At 37.5% G+C, this 21,826-nt stretch overlaps 1 protein-coding gene across 1 annotated transcript in view; it reads right to left on the reverse strand.

The window, feature by feature from the left end:
* Window positions 1-21,826, reverse strand: part of PPARG (peroxisome proliferator activated receptor gamma) — a 49,443-nt gene that overhangs the window by 12,847 nt on the left and 14,770 nt on the right. The window contains exons 5-6 of the mRNA XM_077821329.1: window positions 12,385-12,584; window positions 3,061-3,511 (exon numbers count right to left, since the gene is read on the reverse strand). Coding sequence (XP_077677455.1) covers window positions 3,061-3,511; window positions 12,385-12,584 — 651 coding nt within the window. The remainder of the gene's footprint in view (window positions 1-3,060; window positions 3,512-12,384; window positions 12,585-21,826) is intronic.

Genomic DNA, 21,826 nt, shown 5'->3' on the forward strand with positions numbered 1-21,826 from the left:
ACTCTGTCTCATCAGCATTTTTTATGTAATTTATTTTTTTTTGCCTGAATTAAATATTTTCAGTATTCTTTTTAAGCAAAATGTACAATGGCACATTAAGAACAGCTGTTTAGCATTATAATAATGAGCACAGTGCAACATTTGAAATGACTGAAACTGAATGAATCCCACTGTGCTTTGAATGGCTCAGCTAGAACTCAAGTGGGTGACTATGGAGGTGGGATTATTTTTAATTTGTTGCCATTATTGTTAATTTGTCACTTCTCTCTGTCATTTTGATGTGGGCATTTTGCCGTGGGCATTTTGCCTTGTAAAATAGACCATAAATGCTACTGTTTCAGTCTCAAGAAATGTATAAGTTTTAGAGAAACTGTGATAAATTCCAAATGATTTCATTTCACAAACAGAAATTTTTCCTGTGTAATGTTTCAGCTGGAAATATCTCCAGCTCTCCTTTTCTTTCTTTTTCTCTTTAAACAGTGTAAGAGGTACCACTTAAGGAGACAGTGGAGCCAACATTATTTCCCTAGGCTATTACAGAATCACTTACCCAAAAGCAAAGCATTTGGCTGGAGTGTTTTTGTAAGTTTCTGAGAGCAGTCACTAGGTTTTTTCTCCCTTTCTGTGGTATTGCAACATATACCCAAAAGACTTTTTGAGATGGCTTTAACATTACAGTATTCTTTGAGTCAGTGGTCTCTGAATAAAGGTGTAGTGGTTTTAGAACTCATATTTTCAGGTGACACTGGCCTGATTCTTCAATATTTTGGTAGGCTAACTTCCCACTGAAACATCAGCAAGAGCATCCAAAAGAGCAGGGTTTCACTTCCATATTTCGTCAGACCTGTCTGTATTAAATTACCTACTGCAAAGAAGGAACACTGTCCTTCATGTACTCCCACAGAACATATTAATATAAACCACAGCTGGAACGGATTATAAACATTAGTTTGTTATAGGTACAATTTGACTCTGTAGACTAGAGGACATCCCCAAGTAGGAAGCAAGTTGTCATTGTCTTGGATAAGGGATGAGCTTTTTCAAAACATCATCTTTCTTATTTTAAAACAGTCCTGAAAGCAGGTAGAAGGATATCACCTTCAGAAATCTGTTTTCATATCAGAAAACTATAGGATTTTTATGTACAGTGGCTGGATGAGATTCTGAACTAATTAAAACTAATTAATTAAATTCAAAAAGTGTTTCATGAATCTCGGTTTTCAGATTATTCATGTAAGAAAAATTATTATTGGTTGATTAATCTGGTTCACAGAAGTTAACATTTCTTAGTGGGTTATTATCCTCCTGGGATCCAAAATGTAAGATTACTTACCTCATACTTGTTTCCTCTAATGCAAAACAAACACTACTGAAATTTAACAGACCCAGTTTTGCACCTACAGATTATGAGTTCCCTTTTTTCAGTTAGAAATAGGAGAGCTTTTAAGGGCCTGTTTCTCATCTGTTAACTTTTCTGTAATATCAAAAAACTCAGACTTTATTGGCTCACTTTCTGGAGTGTCTTTTTAAGATTGTATAATTCCATCCCCCCTCAGCCAACCAAAAATGTACTCCTATCATATTCTGCTTTATTGAATTAATTCAAAGTCCTCAGGGATCCATTTGTTTGAAAGTCTTGCTCAAGCAAAGGTCTTCTGAGAAAAGTTGTACTTGTTTGAAGTGGATTTAGCTAGTCTAACAGAACATTTTGTGATATTTTCCCTGAATGAAACATAATGCCAGAAAGTAATTTTACATTAATTTAAACGTGATGTATGGTATATCATACATAACAACACACTCCAAACAAAATGTTTGATTTTTGTATGTTAGCATGTGGTGTTTATGTTTAAAGATAATTCAATAAAAAAGCACTCTGCTTTGCTGTGTTGAAGACCTGAATTCAGAAACGTGCACAGGTCTGCCATGACATCTGTGGTGCAGAACTGAGAATAAGCATACAGGCCAGCTGGGCCAAATTCTCATTTGGGTTACAGTTGTAACACTGACGTCAATGGCACCAGCATAGAAGAGCTGACCCTGGCCTACAGTGTAGGCTTGATGTATCTGGTTTTCTATGGAAAGAGTGCTGCTTTGGACAGCTGCCTGAAAACTGATCCACAGAATACCAGAGATGTGACAGCGTTAGAAAAAGGCGGGCGATACCAATTGCTTCTTCTAAAGAAGAGTGAAAATTCACTGTCCTCTTTGGCATAAAGTTGAAGATATTGCATACACATTGATGCCTTAACTTCTGTACCCGTTCTGTCCACAAAGCATAGACACTGCTATTAGCCTAGCAGTATAGAAAAGGTTGAACCGACCATGAGGGCATGTTTTTTTCCTAGTGTTAATAGGCTCTCACTTTCTTGAGTAACTCATTAATTTTTTTTTTCTTTTTAAGGTGAACAAAACCCTATGTGCGTCAATATCATTGACTGAATTCAAATAACCTTACATTCCTGAGAGTCAAATGCTGAGTACTTATTCATTTGAAATTCTTATTGAATCCAAGCTATTAATATAAAATTAAGAGGCTGCACAAGCTAATTGTAGGTGAAAAAGAATTCTTACTACAGTAGGGTGACTTTTAAATGGTTTTGCTGGTAAGATTCCCACCCTTGCTGTTTTAAGTAAGACCATTCTGATTTAATTTTTTTAAGATGAAAAATACTGCTGACTCAGCAGGCATGTCCAGCTCAATCAGTAACAACAGCACATTTTGTTTCCACGGTATGTATCTGATGAAGTGAGCTGTAGCTCACGAAAGCTCATGCTCAAATAAATTGGTTAGTCTCTAAGGTGCCACAAGTACTCCTTTTCTTTTTGCGAATACAGACTAACACGGCTGTTACTCTGAAAACAGCACATTTGCATTGGCAGTTTGTGACTGAGACTGAAGGAAAGCAAGGAATATCAAGACAGTAGAGAGCTGATCAAAGGCTACATTTAAGCAATCTGGTCTTGATCTCTTAGTAGTGATCCCTTGTCTGTTTTCACAGGAGTTAAAAGCAGCAACCCTATTATATAAAATTGCATATTAAATAAGGCAGTGCTTACCTCCACTGAGTATAATGACAGCTATAAATATTGCCAGGTCACTATCATCTAGTTCCAGTGCATTGAACTTCACAGCAAACTCAAATTTGGGCTCCATAAAGTCACAAAAAGGTTTTCTCAGGCTCTTCAGAAACTCCCGCGTCATGAATCCTTGTCCATTGGATATGAGAACTCCATCTTTATTCATCAGTGAGGCCAGCAACGTATATATGATCTCGTGGACACCGTATTTCAGGAGAGTTACTTGATCATTCAGGTCAAGGTTCACAAAACCTGGAATGCTTTTGGCAAATTCTGTGATCTCCTGCACTGCCTCCACTGAGCGAAACTGACACCGCTGGAAGATGCGAATTGCCACCTCTTTGTTCTGCTCCTGCAGGGGTGTGACATGTTTGCAATTGATCTGATCTTCACCCATCATTAAGGAGTTCATGTCGTAAATAACGAATGGCTAAAAATAAAAGTAAAAATGGGATTGAGTTTCATGTATCCTTCCTACATACATTATCCTACTGAAAGACTATAAAGGCATAAACCATTGTTAAGAAACCCATGAAAGTTGGCATGGGATGTGTAAATACGCATCAATATACCTAGTAGTTTTGCTTTTGGGTTAAAATCCAGATAAATCCACTGAAGCAAACTTTCTTCCAGCATTAAAAACAGTTCGCAGAAAGGGCCAGTAATTCCCACAGATTTCCTACACTTGCTGGGAACCCACTTCCTGGAGTTTTGGGATTTGGAGAGGGTAATTTTTTAAATAATTCAAGGAAAGCAATTTCTTTTAAAATACAGAACTGATTTTCACTCCTAAAAAGCGTCTATTAATGTTTTTGTCCTCTCTTAGTTTCACAAGTGTTTTACTATAAGAATTCAAAGTTCAGAAAGTTAGTTAATAAAAGAATATTCTCTCTTTAACGTGTATTTTAATAGTTTACATCCAATAACATGTTTCAGAGTAACAGCCGTGTTAGTCTGTATTCGCAAAAAGAAAAGGAGTACTTGTGGCACCTTAGAGACTAACCAGTTTATTTGAGCATGAAAGCTCATGCTCATAAACTGGTTAGTCTCTAAGGTGCCACAAGTACTCCTTTTCTTTATCCAATAACATATTACCCTTAAATGTTTAATTTGTAGTTATGTAGGTACAATACTTTTTCTATAGATAGACATAATATGTTCACATTTACATTACTTCATATGCTGTTATGCTCATTTTTAAATACAAGTCCTAGTAAGTGTTACAAATAATTGCAACTATTTTACCTTGACTATCTTGTAAATGGCATCTTCTGTTACACTGATATATTAAAGGACTTCAGAGTTTTTTAAACTCAAATAACTTGTTAATGAGAAAAAAAGTCCTTGATGCAAAAAATAGTATGCTGTAAACTAGAACAAAGCGAATTCAGGTCACAACAATGAGTCTGCCTGTTAAAAATACCCAACTAGAATAAGTCAATTTGAAAACAAATTAGCAAAACTAATACCAGCAAAATTCTTCTTCTATGATCTGGAAACAATCTATTTCAGAATAAACAGATGTGAGGCCCAATGACAAGATCTGTTAAAAGAAGTGAACAAGTGAATACTACGAATTTATCTTAGGAATGACTATCCTTGGGGCCAAATTATTTAAATATAGTGCATGCATCATTTACCCAGAATTGTATTAGTTTATTTGTGAAAAACAAAGCATGGACCCTCCCAAATATTTGGTAATATTTGTTTTTCCCCCCTGACAATTCACTCTCTCTTCCTTCCATTTTCCCACACATAAGTAATTATCTGTTATTCACCTCAACTGAAGTAAGAAACACAGGGAGGTATTTCTAACAATTTATAACATGCTTTTTAGCCTTCATGTATTCAACCCATTGACTTCAATGAGCACTGGATCAGGCCATATGTTACTGACTCCCAAAAACGTAATTTAAACATGCGCCAACAATTGGATCATGTTCTGCTCCTAAGAAACATACAATTTTAATTGTTTAATTGTGAAATTGGATGGAAAATCACAATGTTACTTTTGAGAGGGGAGAAGGAGATGTTGATAAGGGAGAGCTACAATTTGTAAGATATCAGCTATCTTTAGTACCACTCTATTGTGTTGCAGCTGCAGAAATATTTCTTCAAACTGAGACCTACTTATTTATCTGTGAATGGTTGATCCACTTCTTATTAAAGCAAAATAAAATAATAAATAACCACAAGATACTACGTATTTCTATTTGGCATTTACTTTTCTACCTCAATTCTACATATACCAAAGTTTCTGTTTAAGTCTTTGATTTGCCTTTTGGCACCAGTCATACAAAATTCATAGGTCAGAGATTCCAAGGCCAGAAGGAACTGTGATCACCCAGCCTGACCTCCTGTATAACACAAGCCTTAGAATTTCTCCAAAATAATTCCCCAAAAGAGCATATCTTTTAGAAAAAACATACAATCTTGATTAGAAAATTACCATTGATTGAGAATTCAAAGGTTAATTACCCTCACTGTTAAAAATTTACAACTTATTTTCAGTCTGAATTTGTCGAGGTTCAACTTCGAGCTATTGGATCATGTTATACTTTTCTCTGCTAGATTGAACAGCCCATTATTAAAATATTTGTTCCCCATATAGATACTTATAGACTGTAATCAATTCACCCCTTAACCTTTTGTTTGTTAAGCTAAATAGATTGATCACAATAAGGCATGTTTTCTAATCCTTTAATCATTCCTGTGGCTCTTTTTTGAACCCTCTCCAATTTATCAACATCTTTCTTGAATTGAGGACACTAGAACTGGACACAGGATTCCAGCAAGGGTTGCATCAGTGCCAAATACAGAGGTAAAATAACTTCTCTACTCCTATGTGAGATTCCCCTGTTTATGCATCCAAGGATTACATTAGCCATTTTGGTCACAGTTTTACACTGGGAGCTCATGTTAAACTGATTATTCACTATGACCCCCATCCTTTAAGTATGGCCTACATTCTTTATTTCTGCATGTATGCATTTACATTTAACTATATTAAAATGCATATTGTCTGGTTGTGCCCTGCTTACCAAGCAATCCAGATCACTCTAAAATATACAAAAAAATACAAAAGTCTGGTGGCAAAAACTTTTAATACCTTTTAAAGTATTTTATTTGGAGTCAGACCTTTAGAAATCAGTCTTGGGAACTGTGCAGTCTCTCTGTGGAACGTATTTGCTATTGTCTTTTTTGATATTTAAAGTCAGCACAAAAAAATCCTGCTATTCTTTGACAATGCTTCCAAAAATAAAGATTTTAACCTCTTTGCAATGTCACTCCTGCAAAATAATTTACATTGCTCTTGACAAAGGACTCAATGCACCTACCTACAAGCCCATCAGACCCATTTGCTTTGTTCTTGGATCTCAGGTTCCTGCTATGAAATAGAAGTAAGATGCCTGAAAATTCTGGGTACTGGCATGTAAATGAGCACACCAAGCATCCCATCCGGTTACATAATTTCTATATCCATTACTACTACAACAAATATCTTTATCTTCCAAACGCAACAAGTTCTTTTCTCTGGGCCAGATTCTGATAGCCTTACCTTGGCACTAATTCTTAAAGACTTACCTTCTTGTAATCTGGCTGCAGAGACTTAAAAGCAATTTCAAAGCTATTAGTAGTAGATGGGGTCCCTGCTCATACAATCCCCCAGTAAGGGTTTGTCTCCATAAGAACATTGTTTCAATTTAATTAAATCAGTTTAGAAGCCTAGTTAAGCTAAACTGATATGAGGCACTCTTAAAACTGAAACAAAAGTATCCACATAAGAGAGTTACACCAATTTAATTAAATCAGTATCTAAACCAATTTAGTTAAATTAGCATAATTTTCTTATGTAGAAAAGGCCTAAAACAAAACTGGCTGTGCCATTATGAAAGTGACCAGCTAGCAAACCTAGCAAGAGGTCATTCGTTTCAGTCAAAATACAAGACAGTGTAAGATACATCACTAATTGTTTGCCTACAGTTCTATGACAATCATTTTAATTTCAAGATGTGTGACAGCACATGGTAGGAAAAGGATAGATATGTCTCAAGACTTATTGAACATGTTCTTCCAGTCCTGGCAACAGAGGAATATTTTTCATATAAATAACTGGATGGAATAATGACTCCATGAGTGTAGCCTACTAAACATCTACTTTCATTACTGCTGGGTCACTCTCTTTCATTCCTTCTAGAGATTCCTAGTTGCTCCTCCAGCACCAAACTCGAGAAAAGCATCATGGATAACATCTGTTCCCAGATTACTGTTCTGCTATGCTGATAACAGTACTTCAATGGGGTTCAGCCCACTCATATTACAGAATGAAAAACAAAGAGTTGACAATAGCCAAGAAAATATGCAATTTAAAGGCTCAAATGAACTCTGTAACCTGACGCTTATTTTGCCATGGCTGGTGAGCACTGTACATTCCAGAAGAGGACTTGTTACTTAGTAATTTTAGATTCCACACACTACCTTAGCATATCCAATCATTTTCAGGTGACGCAGATGCTACTGCAATTAAAAAAGGTATAAATTTAAACTGTGCCCATAGTAAACAGTTTGATGTTCTAGAGCACAAAGTCCATTACAGTACAAATAATATAAAAGTTTTAATCATTATTTACTGACTGAGTGCATCCACTCTTCCAGTGGTATGTAAACATGTCCTGAAAAGTGGTAGCAATTATATAGGGGTTTGTCTATTTATGTATTGTTTTATGGCAAACTCTAGCCTGGTGATTGGTTTAAGTAGAACATCATGTGATGGTACACTATATACATTGCATGAGCATTGCATCAGCATAATATCCAGGCATTACCAAGTCACTTCCAAAGTCCAGACAGTTATTAATTAACCAGCCAACAAAGCATAGCAGTACAGTTCATTCAGATCTCACACAGCTCTGGAGTATTTCTCAGAATGGAAATTGTGAATGTGCTGTCCTACCACAAATTTGGAACAAATGAAGAAGAGTTCACCCCTAAAAACTCCTACCCAAACTTCATACTGGGCCCAGGGGATGCTGGGTGTTTAGGTATCAATCCTGCCAACAGTTTTATGTGAATAACTTTACGCCAGTGACTATTACTATTGACCTGAGTGTGACTACTCATATACATAAAATTATTTGTGTGCATAAGTGTTAGCAGGATCAGAGGCTCAGTCAGTGCTGTTTAGATGTCCAATCAGCATGAACACATTAGATAAAGCAGACAGTTGCTTAGTTTAATATTGACTCTAATTGCATCAGTTTAAGTATGTGAGAACAGCTGGTGGGATTCTTAGTACATAAACTCACACAATTTAGAGTCATAAACTCTGTTACATACAATAGTGTAACTAAGGTCAGAATCTGGTTTACAGAGTTTAACATGGAAGAATGAGACCAGTTTTTGAAAAAAATGTATAAAGATTCCTTTTATAAGGCAAGAAATTGGAAAATCAGCAGTATACATTAAAAAAAGACAAAAACAATATAATTAAGTTTGATCCTGCTCTGAGGGCTTAGATGTTAGCTACTATAACCTGGCAGACCTCGCTTGCCCTTGAGTCAGCTAATTAATTCTACCACAAACATATGAGCAGTGAGATCTGAACTCTTATACAAAACAATCATCTCTCTTTCTTACTCATAATAAACTAACAACCAATTATCTATCAAATAAGGCTCTCAACATCCTTTAGAAATAGGGACAATTCTAATTTGCAACTGGGAAGGGACCTTTGGTCCCCAAAATTTTACACTCTTCAATTATGTAGGATTTAAGCAGTCCATGAAAAATAGTTCCTAGCCCTACTGCTCAGGAAGAAAACCTTCTAGTTGTGGACAAGGGTTGCCAATTTTGGTTGGATGTATCCCTGGAGGTTTCATCATATGACATAATCTTTAATTCAAGATTAATCTTTAATTCCTGGAGACTCCAGGACAATCCTGGAGGCTTGATAAGCCTGTTGAGGATCAGTAGTCTTTGACAGTCTGCAGAGAGACATAAATAATAGCCCCAAGAACTTATTTCTGATCTCAGATACACTGGTGTGTGAATTAAGAGTAACTGCACTGAGTTTAAAACAGAGATAAGAATCAGGCTTTAAGAAAGGTCTGAATTTCCCCTTTTTCTCAATGAGGTATTGATTCTGAAAAACCTAACAATTTAAATGCTGATACTGTTAAATGTTTCACTACTGGTTATTTTAGCAGAAAGATCTGGACAACATCCTTATCCATTGTTGATGAATACAGTGGCATACATAGGATGAGAGAAAATGCAATCAGGAAAGCTGCTCAACTTCCTAATTTAAAAAAAATGGCACTGCTACAAGTGGTGCAGTGTCTCAGATCAGAACTTTCTCTCCATGAAAGAGAAACTGGCTGCCCTGCCCTCTAGTTGAATTCTCCCACCATGCCCAAAGCATGGGACATGAGACACAAAGAAACTACCACTGTGCTTTTCTGCACTCTGTTCAGGATACGGAGAGGTTGGGGGAAAAAATACTTTCCTTTGAGCATTGTCCTTTACCTATGTGGGCTACTCTCATGCCTGAAGAGCAGCATTCTAGAACTGCTGGTGTCTTTTCCCTCCCTTTCTCACTGCTCCTTCTGCCAACTGCTTTCCTGCTCACTGCAGAACAGTGAGAAGCTTAAGAGGGAGCTGAAAGAGAGGCAGCAAGAGCACCTGCAGAGTGAAGCAGCAGGGCAGGAATTCTCTAGGATGAAAGGAATTAAATACCACATATACACATGGAGAAAAGTATCATATGCACAACTTCTATTCTCCCCTCCAACCCCTGCCTGGGATAATCACTGTACATATGGTATCCCATTCAGAACCAGAATATCCCTAGCATAGCAACAGTTTTCTTCTTGCCAGATGCTGATGATCTGTTGGAAAAGCCAGCTCTACACACATTTTGCGCATCTCCCTCTTTTCTACCATATTCCAATGTGTAAGCCTATCTTCTAGAGGCACTGCAGCTGGCTAATTAGACCTCAAAGGCAAGCAAATACAGTAAATGGAATGTGATATTATTAGGGCTGTAAAAAACTGCAAAATATTGTTAGTGAAATTCTTGCTAACATCATTTCACTTAGTCATATGCACCTGATAGTTTGTACGAATGCATCCGATGAAGTGAGCTGTAGCTCACGAAAGCTTATGCTCAAATAAATTTGTTAGTCTCTTAAGGTGCCACAAGTCCTCCTTTTCTTTTTGCAGATACAGACTAACACGGCTGCTACTCTGAAACCTGTCCTTGTACATGCTGTAATCTGTGCAAGAAAGGTGAGACACACAAATGTCTTGGTAAAAGATTTCTCTCTCTTTTTTTTCTGATCTTAGTCGTGTGACGTAGGTCAGGGAGAGAAAAAGTAATACCCATGTCACACGGCACAGATCAGTGGCTGCCGTTAAAGTTTTGATGCAAACCTACATGAACTGACTATTTCATGTGTTTTCTTAATGAAAAGATTTTGGTTTCATGATAGGCCCACTTTAGTGCACTAATTTTGTGAAAATAGGAGAATTTTTTATTCACATTACAGTGCAAAAACTTGGCAAACTTTGAGACTCTTAATTTTGTTGTCAATGATTCACAAACCTCTGTTCCTTATAATTATTCATAAAATATGCATGCAAAGCTTCTTAAAGTGTAAGGAGCAACTTGGCAATGCCCATTTTGATGATTATTCTATACCTGACTGGTTTTTATGGGTTTGATCCAAAGCCTAAATACAGATCCATAAAACAGTTCACTTCCCAAATCAGATACATGCATAGAAGCAAAATTTCTACTAAGCATAATAATACCAAGACAGGTCAGATTATAACTGTTCTCACTGGCTCTTTTGCAAGTTTAGGGTATGTCTTAACTGCAGAGTTAAGTTATCTACACTCAAGTTACTGCTTTTGAGTTAGATTAGCTTGAGAGAGAGTGGGCATATTGCAAAATAACACTTGGGCTGCTATGTCTGACTGGTGTTATACTTATTCATATGTGGCATTAAAAATTCTTAGGGACATATACCATGGTTCTTTGCTTTGCAGGAAGCTGAACTGCTCTATCAATTCTTTCCCAGTGAACTGTGTGAAAAGTTGTCTATTCTGGGCATATGCAGGAAGATGTTGGAGGACTAGCGGCATTACAGTGGAACTAGTCTGAGTCCACACTACAGAACAGTCATGTTAGCAAGTGACAAATTATGCTTTAGCCTATACCTCTTGAGGGGCCAGCCAAATGGAGTTAAAACACTGCCACACTTGAGTGAAGGATTTTTGTGTGTGGATGGTACCTGAGTTTGAGGCACCACTTGAGTTATAACTCGAGTTAACTTTGCAGTGAAGACAAGCCTTTAGTAGCAATCAAAAAGTGTGAAATTCTTTCCTGCCTTAGAAAATATCAAAGAAAATCAAATCAACTGGCCTTAGTGTGGTCCTAACTCACAAACTCCCTGATACTCAGCCTAAAGAAACACATCAACACCAATAGCTGTTATTTCTGGAAAAGTTTTTATCCCATGTAGTTGAATGATGATAAAACAAAATTCCACTGTGTTTAATAGGATGTCATAGATGCATACTTTTATACTGATTTACAGAGATATTGCTGTATAATAAAAAAGATCTTTACATGTTGCATTTTTCAAGGGAACCCACAAATACATATACATTTATTACTAACTTACACATATATTCCTATAATGTGTTTCCTTAAAATTTAAGTTCTAGCACCACAGGATACTGAACTAACCAAGATAACTAACTTAAATTCAGGAACACATCATTATATCTTAGGAACAAGCAGTATATTTGTGGGGAGTGGGTGACAGTGCTGGTTCTGTGAATCTTTCAACACTTACGAAGCAGGAAACCAAGGAGGGTATGACTATTATCATTTAACTACATGGGTTTAGAACATATCTTGGGTTCACAGCTGGTACTGGTAATAACTACTCTATGGATGCTTGTAATAGTACTGCAGCCTATCCTCTAACAGATAGACCTATTACAGAGATAATGTGTAAGATAAATTATGGTGGAGGACAGGGGAAATAGGAAGAATGGATCAAGGAGTACAAAAAGGTTAAGATGACCTTCAAATTCTTGTACTGATTTCAAGTATTTTACTAGGTGAACTTGGAGATTTTTCAAATTATATTTACTTATCCTATCTAAAAACATTTCCTGTGTTTCAGACACAGCTTGAAATATGTAACTGCCAACAGCAAAGGGTTGGGTTTTTTTAGTGTGTTGTCAATGTGGTAAATCATTTACTTAAAAAAAAAAACAGAGAAAACTAACTGATTTGTCTGTCGTTTTTCCTGTCAAGATCGCCCTCGCCTTGGCTTTGGTCAGAGGGAAGGACTTTATGTATGAGTCATACAAGTTCTTGGCAAGGGCTCGAAGATCAGCCGACTCTGGGTTTAACTGGTCGATGTCGCTGGAAATCTCTGCCAAGAGCTTCTCCTTCTCAGCTTGTGGCATTCGCCCAAACCTGATAGCTGAAGAAGACAAATTGTTACATTAGTCACAGCTGCACCTGAACACAAATATATTTTTAAAATAATATTTTCTGTCACCTTTCATAATGAGCATTCCAGAGTTTAATTTTCATTCAGAGTGCTTAGACAAGTGGCAGGAAAATGACTTCACCCAATAGAGTAGACAAGCAGTTGAAAGGGTTCAGAGAATTGTCATAAGAACAAAACTAAAGGAGGAAACAATCTGGATACCATACAGTCAGCTAGGATGCCCTTGTGAAAAGGTGTCAAGTTCTAGGAGCCTGCATGGAAATCCAGAGCTATTCTTCTGACTCATCTGCCAGTCAGATCAGGTGAGTCTGATTAATCCCAACTCATGAGGATAAAAAATGGAGAGTAAGTAAAGACAATGTTGTCTGTTGGACCAAGTGCAGGATTAAAAGTCAGGAAGTCCTGAGTTTTAATCCTGATTCCTCATTGTATGATTTTAGGCAAAAAGGGAATGCTTACCTACTTCACAGAAGTGTTGTGAGAATCAATTAGTTAATATCTATATAGTGATTAATATATAAAGTACAATAAAATGTTATTCTGAGAGCAATTAAGGGGTCAAACAGGAGGTCTTTCAGATGAAATCCCTAGAAACAGCAATTTTAGAAGGCAGCTTGACAGAAGGTTGCTAGTTGCCCTTAAGTTAATAATAAAGGAAACCCGCGGAGGGGTGAGATTTGAATGCTAACTCTGTCTGTATGTGTGCTGGGTTGACAGAGTGGCGAAGGACTCGCCTTCTCACAATACCTCACAACTACCCAACTCAAATGTAAGGCAGGATACAAGGCACACATCTTTACAATTTATAAGTGTTTACCATCCAAAGGACTGTTTACACACATGAGCAATGATTCTGAAAAATCTTTCAAATAAGCCAATAAGATATGTTTCCTAACAGACTATTTTTTTACAATATATAGATTTCAGTAAATGGAATTAAATCTATATGACCCTTAAGAAAATAAGATAGAAAGAGCATCAAGGTGAAAAAGACCAAAAAAAAAAAAAAAAAATCCAAGGAAAAAAGTTTGTGGTGTTGGTTTAGGAACAGGTAAAAAAAAAAAAACCTATAAAAAAAGATTTTCCAATTGTCAATGTCTTCTCCCTTTAAAGGTAAAAACATTGTTAGCTTAGTACTTCCAAATGGCTAAACTGGGGACACTTCCTTTGGATTATGCATGCCTCTTTCCTGTTATGAGAAAACATGGAATACTCCTTTTTACACTGGTGTTGTTGGGCCAGAAATAGCACTTTCATAAAACTCAAAATAATGTTTGATGACACAAAAGCATACAAAGCCATTTAGCACCTGTATCACTGACTGACTCTCACTTCATGGCTGCTAGAGGTGGCTTGTTTGCTCTCACATTTCCATCACAGTTCCCTTGCAGTAAACTCTATCACCAAGAGAAACATGCTGCATATCTCATATCTCTGCGGGTGTCCCCTGAGTTCACATTTCAGAATAAAATCAGAATGGAAGGGAACCTAGCAGGTCATTAGGGACTACTTAACACATTCTATATTTAGACTTTTTCCTGAATATGTCCCCTGCCTACAATTTCTTCATATGGAAACATCTGAATAATTGCCAATGTATATTTGTTTTGGACTGGAGTCCACGTTACCGTCTTTTTTCCCCCCACAGGGATAGTAAATGGACTTAGTCAGCTACTAGCAACAGTTTCCAGTGACACTTCATTGCCAATCCTCTTGATTTCTTATAGTTTAGGAAAAGCTTTCTCCAAAATCCCAGATTTTAAAAGATTTAAAGAAAAAAAAGTACTATACATGAATCTGAATGACTACAGCGGAAATGATGGCTCAAAGAGATTAACACAGTTCTGTCAGGGTGAAATGCCCAAATCCTGCATAAAAGAATGTGTACTCAGGTTTGGGGTTGGTATCCTGTGTAATGGTTGTGAGAACAAAATCTATCTTTTATCAACCTAGGGACAGACTTTATTGTAGTCTTTGGGGTGCTGCCCCCGCTACATCCCTGATCAGCACCTACCAGATACTATAAACTGAATAAGAATGTATCCAATGCCTTCTTGCCTCACCTGGCCCCAAACAGACATCTTGTTTGTTAGCACATTGAGAGTTGGCCTGTAGCCCATCTTCCCAATGCAGAGGGCTTGATTCAAGGGCCATTGAAGTCAATGGGAGTCTGTTGACTTCCGTGGGCTTTGGATCAGGCCTAGGAAGATCAGAGCCCCTTCTGTGTTACTGTTCCATCCCATACTCACATGAGAAGGGGAAAAGTGAGGCCTCTATAGCAGGAGGGGTTTGCATGGGCCTTCTACTGACAAGTGAATTTCATCGGAAGAGACTAGAATTGTGGATGGACAGTAAAGGCAAGTGATTGAAAAAAATTACTCATCAAACTAACAAAAGAATTTAGATTCATACCTAGTGAAAATCCACTAAAGTTACTGAAATATTGAAATCAATGGAGACAATACCAGAGACGAATTCAGTTCAAAGTGCTTAAATAAATACTTTTAATTAAAAGCAGGGACTTTGGTTTTATATTTGAACTAGATACTGCTGATACTATCTGTGTATCAAGAAATCTTGAAACTCTTATTTGTTATTATAAGTTATTTATATCAGGAATCATAAAACTGAGGTTTCGGACAATATGCTAGCGTAGTTTATCCTGAATCACTTAAAGTTTCCCACACTATGATTTTCCTTGTACTCCTCATTTTTGAGCTTTGTAACACAGTCAAGACTTGACATGTTGAGGTTCTATGATCTGAGGTTTTATAAGAAATGTTGTTTTTCTGGCTATTTAAGGACAGCTTTACTGTTAATCACTGACCAGTACTAATGATTTGTTTATATATATAACAAAGATGTCAATACATTTAATACAGTATTTATACAACGAGACCTCATATTAGATTGTTATATAATGCTTTAGGTCTCACTTGTGCAAATGTGTTCCAGTATTGAGTAATCAAGGCTGCATTTAATAAAAAGGGTCAAATTAGTATAATTATATTACAGGTAAAGTGTAATACTGTGTACATAATACAGATAGCCTTTATACACAAGGTACATTATACCATATGACTTCATAAAAATTGTCATAGGGAAAACCAAATCCAACATGACATTTAAGACTCTTGCTAGGGGCAGGAAAGGCTTATGAAAAGTGAATAAAATACAGTAGAACCTCAGAGTTATGAACACTGTGGGAATGGAGGCTGTTCGTATCACTGAACAAAATGTTATGGTTGTTCTTTCAAAAGTTTACAACTGAACGTTGACTTCATAGCACTTTGAAACTTAACTAAGCAGAAGAAAAATGCTGCTTTTAACCATCTTAAATGAAATGAACATGGAAACAGTTTCTTTATCTTGTCAAATCTGTTTTTAAACTTTTCCTTTATCTTTTTAGTAGTTTACATGTAACACAGTACTGTACTGTATTTGCTTTTTTTTTTTGGCTCTGCTGCTGCTTGATTGCACACTTCTGGTTCCAAATGAGGTGTGTGACTGACCAATCAGTTCGTAACACTTGTGTTCGTAACTCTGAGGTTCTACTGTACATTTTGAACAGGGAACCAGAGTGATTAGTGCTGTGAAATTCACATTTTCATTAAAGTCTCCTTGTCCTCTAATAAACCAGGTTACAGGCTTTAAATAATGTCAGAGCTCTGACAATTAGTAGGATTATGTTTTATGATTAATTTGTCCACTTTTTAAACATATTTGTTCATTTTGCAAGAACCTCACCATGTCAGAGAAGAGTCTTGCAATGCTCTGGTGCCTTTTTAGGGCTTTTGCCAACAAGATCGACTTTCCCTGCCCCTCACCTCTCTTTTAAAGAAGGATTTATAAATTGATGATACAGCTTAAATGAGGTCTGGCAGGTTACTAAAGGACATTTTCTAACTCCCAAAAGCCAAAAAAGAGGCAATATTGGTGTTAAAATTAAGGATCTTGGATGCAAAGGGAAATCATAATAATACATTTGTTTAGATCAGTAGTGGTATGTGTAATAGCTGTAGCATTAATCACATATACAAAATATCTACTGTTAGAAACTCATGCTTCAGTATGGATATTGATAATGTGTTCACCACTGTAGTAACTGAGTGCATGTGGTGCCACTGGCTGGATGTACTTAGAGTCCAATTCTGAAAAGTGGGGACTTGAGACACGAATAGAAGTGGAATTCAGAGGGTGTATCTTCACAGGAGATACTCAGCAACTCACAAGAACAGGACCTTAGAGGGTATTTCACCTTCCTATCCAGGGTAGGTGCTGATCACCACTGAAAACAGAATACCAGAGTAGATGGACAAACTGTCTGTTCTGTTATGGTACTTCCTTTGTTCCTAAACTATATTGCTATATATGTACACAATACATTCATAACAAGGCACATGATATCTTTAACAATCTGAGAATATCAGATATAAATGCTATGAACTCACTTCCTGAAGCATGCTATTGCCTCTAAAAAATAATGGCAATAAAGCGTGGCTAAGAAATATAGCTCTACTGGATACAAATATTGAGGCCCCATTCCTCACTTACACAAGCAGTCTCACTGGTTTCAATGAGACTATTCTCAGGAGTCAGGGATTGCAGGATCACACTCATGATTTTGAAATCTCACTAACAAAAGTTGTCCTTTTATACAGACTATTTTTATACAAAGGGAGAAGAAAAATGGACACTATAATACTTCCCCTTGGTGAATTAAATATTCACTTAGCTCTAAAATTTTCATACCCTTCTCCAAGATTTTAAACAACAGGATTTAATTTTATTTTATACTACATAATCCCTCAGTGTCAAAGTTTTTACACCAAATCTCAACTGAAAGTCACTTAATTGATCTTACATTTTAGGGTCTATCCAGACTAGGGAAAGCTACTTTATTAAAGTAGAGTTGCTTAACACAGGTATTTTGATAAGATCAAGCAATATTTACCCTGCTTATACTTTGGTTGTTGGTCCCTTTATAGTGTCTAAAATTTGCACTCTGTTGTACTTAGATAGGCCTTTGTTTGTAGCTCACTTAAGGATGTGTACATAGAATCATAGAATATCAGGGTTGGAAGGGACCCCTGAAGGTCATCTAGTCCAACCCCCTGCTTGAAGCAGGACCAATTCCCAGTTAAATCATCCCAGCCAGGGCTTTGTCAAGCCTGACCTTAAAAACCTCTAAGGAAGGAGATTCCACCACCTCCCTAGGTAACGCATTCCAGTGTTTCACCACCCTCTTAGTGAAAAAGTTTTTCCTAATATCCAATCTAAACCTCCCCCACTGCAACTTGAGACCATTACTCCTCGTTCTGTCATCTGCTACCATTGAGAACAGTCTAGAGCCATCCTCTTTGGAACCCCCTTTCAGGTAGTTGAAAGCAGCTATCAAATCCCCCCTCATTCTTCTCTTCTGCAGGCTAAACAATCCCAGCTCCCTCAGCCTCTCCTCATAAGTCATGTGTTCTAGACCCCTAATCATTTTTGTTGCCCTTCGCTGGACTCTCTCCAATTTATCCACATCCTTCTTGTAGTGTGGGGCCCAAAACTGGACACAGTACTCCAGATGAGGCCTCACCAATGTCGAATAGAGGGGAACGATCACGTCCCTCGATCTGCTCGCTATGCCCCTACTTATACATCCCAAAATGCCATTGGCCTTCTTGGCAACAAGGGCACACTGCTGACTCATATCCAGCTTCTCGTCCACTGTCACCCCTAGGTCCTTTTCCGCAGAACTGCTGCCTAGCCATTTGGTCCCTAGTCTGTAGCGGTGCATTGGATTCTTCCATCCTAAGTGCAGGACCCTGCACTTATCCTTATTGAACCTCATCAGATTTCTTTTGGCCCAATCCTCCAATTTGTCTAGGTCCTTCTGTATCCTATCCCTCCCCTCCAGCGTATCTACCACTCCTCCCAGTTTAGTATCATCCGCAAATTTGCTGAGAGTGCAATCCACACCATCGTCCAGATCATTTTTGAAGATATTGAACAAAACCGGCCCCAGGACCGACCCTTGGGGCACTCCACTTGATACCGGCTGCCAACTAGACATGGAGCCATTGATCACTACCCGTTGAGCCCGACAATCTAGCCAGCTTTCTACCCACCTTATAGTGCATTCATCCAGCCCATACTTCCTTAACTTGCTGACAAGAATACTGTGGGAGACCGTGTCAAAAGCTTTGCTAAAGTCAAGAAACAATACATCCACTGCTTTCCCTTCATCCACAGAACCAGTAATCTCATCATAAAAGGCAATTAGATTAGTCAGGCATGACCTTCCCTTGGTGAATCCATGCTGGCTGTTCCTGATCACTTTCCTCTCATGCAAGTGCTTCAGGATTGATTCTTTGAGGACCTGCTCCATGATTTTTCCAGGGACTGAGGTGAGGCTGACTGGCCTGTAGTTCCCTGGATCCTTCTTCTTCCCTTTTTTAAAGATTGGCACTACATTAGCCTTTTTCCAGTCATCCGGGACTTCCCCCGTTCGCCATGAGTTTTCAAAGATAATGGCCAATGGCTCTGCAATCACAGCCGCCAATTCCTTCAGCACTCTCAGATGCAACTCGTCCGGCCCCATGGACTTGTGCATGTCCAGCTTTTCTAAATAGTCCCTAACCACCTCTATCTCCACAGAGGGCTGGCCATCTCTTCCCCATTTTGTGATGCCCAGCGCAGCAGTCTGGGAGCTGACCTTGTTAGTGAAAACAGAGGCAAAAAAAGCATTGAGTACATTAGCTTTTTCCACATCCTCTGTCACTAGGTTGCCTCCCTCATTCAGTAAGGGGCCCACACTTTCCTTGGCTTTCTTCTTGTTGCCAACATACCTGAAGAAGCCCTTCTTGTTACTCTTGACATCTCTTGCTAGCTGCAGCTCCAGGTGCGATTTGGCCCTCCTGATATCATTCCTACATGCCCGAGCAATATTTTTATACTCTTCCCTGGTCATATGTCCAACCTTCCACTTCTTGTAAGCTTCTTTTTTATGTTTAAGATCCACTAGGATTTCACCATTAAGCCAAGCTGGTCGCCTGCCATATTTACTATTCTTTCGACTCATCGGGATGGTTTGTCCCTGTAACCTCAACAGGGATTCCTTGAAATACAGCCAGCTCTCCTGGACTCCTTTCCCCTTCAAGTTAGTCCCCCAGGGGATCCTGGCCATCCGTTCCCTGAGGGAGTCGAAGTCTGCTTTCCTGAAGTCCAGGGTCCGTATCCTGCTGCTTACCGTTCTTCCCTGCGTCAGGATCCTGAACTCAACCAACTCATGGTCACTGCCTCCCAGATTCCATCCACATATATTTTGAGATTAAAAGACAACATAAATTCTAGTTCCTAAGGACATGTTTTTTTTATTTTATACAAGTAAAACTCTCTCATGCTCTACATCCAAATTGACTGAGCAGTGTCTCAGAGCTATAGTCAGTTTACGAGTATGCTAGGAAGAAATTAATATAGTTCTTTAAGCAAAAAAAACAAACTAACAAGCAAACAAAAACTTAATTGAAATATTAGGATCATTTCAAAATGAAGACTGATTTTCCATGAGAGGATAATTGCCATTAAACTGTACAAATAATACTATTGTTAAGACTAATAATACTATTTTAAGACTAAAAATAATACTATTTTAAGACTAAAAAAGAAACCAGACTGGAATAAGGACCTTGCTAGAAATTCCAATACTGGTGAATTGGTTAATGCTCATTGGTTCAAGAACATTAATACAAACCAGTATGACACAATTTTTAATTTGAAAATATTATTTTTAGTATGTATTTTTAGTATTATTTTTAGTATTTAAATTGCTATTTATATTTAAAATATTTTTTTCTTTGCAACTTCCAAATTTAATGTGTTTGGTTTCTGCTTCTTTCAAAAATGTATAATTTACAAAGAGATGTCAAAAAGCCTTGTGGAAAATGAAGTTGCATCAGAAATGGTCACTTTTTTCTTTTTTCATAAATTGGAAATTTTGGGTGAGCTTGATTGGTTGTGAACTGGTCAAGGAGAAGTGCTTTATCAAAGTTTTATAAAGGCTGTTTGCATAAAAATCACAAGAAAAAGTACCATAAGGGAGACTCTGTGTCTCTGCTGATCAATAAGGTTGAAGGCCGTTTTTCAGTGTGCCTGTGATTTTATGAATGTGAATGTATTTATGTATAATTTAATTTAGAGTTAAATTCCAGTGGTATAGGGGAAAAACATATCAAATGACACATGAGGGAAGCGGTATATAATTTGATATTTATTTTCAAAGAATATTTTGAAGTAGAAAAGACTCAGGTTTCGTATTGTCAGCTTGACTGCAAATATTAAATGTCTTTTTTTAAAGATACGATTAATTGTAATTCCTATTTTCTAAATGAAAACAGAAATAGTACAGCTGGACATACGATAGAATTATCCAACAAGTGATAATTCACTAAAAGGCTTGGGTAGGCGAGGCTTTGTTACCTTGAAACAAAATTAACATACAGAATCTTGTCAGTCAGACTTTTGATGGGAATATCACTGTTCACTTTTTTTCCTCAAACTCATGCATGCTGCATTCATAATTCAATTAAATACAACAAACAACAAAGCCAACTCCTAACATATAGTGTTGTTAGGCTAACATTAAACAAACCAGGACTATCTTCTCCTATTCTCCTATCAGAGCATGTATCAGCTAACCAGTTAATCAAGACAGTGGGCAGGAGCTATCTCCTATTGGCCTGAATGCCCACCACCAGTTCAACAATCCATTGCATAAGGGTTAGTGCCTATCAGACCACATACACATTGGTTCAACAAACGAGAGTATAAAGAGTATTCCTGCTACTATCAGAATTTGTATGTACCAGTTAGGACCCAAGCCTGTTTCACTGGAGTCAATGGCTAAACTCTTATTGACTTCACTGTGAGCACAAGCTGGCACTTATGGTTTTCTGTGCTCTATCTATCTTTGGGACTTATACAGCTGCTCATCACCACAGTACTTGAGTGCCTTCCATGTAAAACTGCTATAGATTAGCAATAGTGAAGTCCATAATGGTCTTCATGGAGTCTCCTCTCTTCCCTCTTGTCAGGGTATAAAAAGTTAGCTTTGGATAAAGTTATTTTTGTTTGTTAGTAAAAAAAAAAAAAAAAAAGTGGAAAAACCAAACTATCTTATTTTTGGGGAGATGGAAGGAACCTCGCTGTTGTGAATGTCATTTGTT

This window comes from Eretmochelys imbricata, chromosome 7, assembly GCF_965152235.1.
Source record: "Eretmochelys imbricata isolate rEreImb1 chromosome 7, rEreImb1.hap1, whole genome shotgun sequence".
NCBI lineage: Eukaryota > Metazoa > Chordata > Testudines > Cheloniidae > Eretmochelys > Eretmochelys imbricata.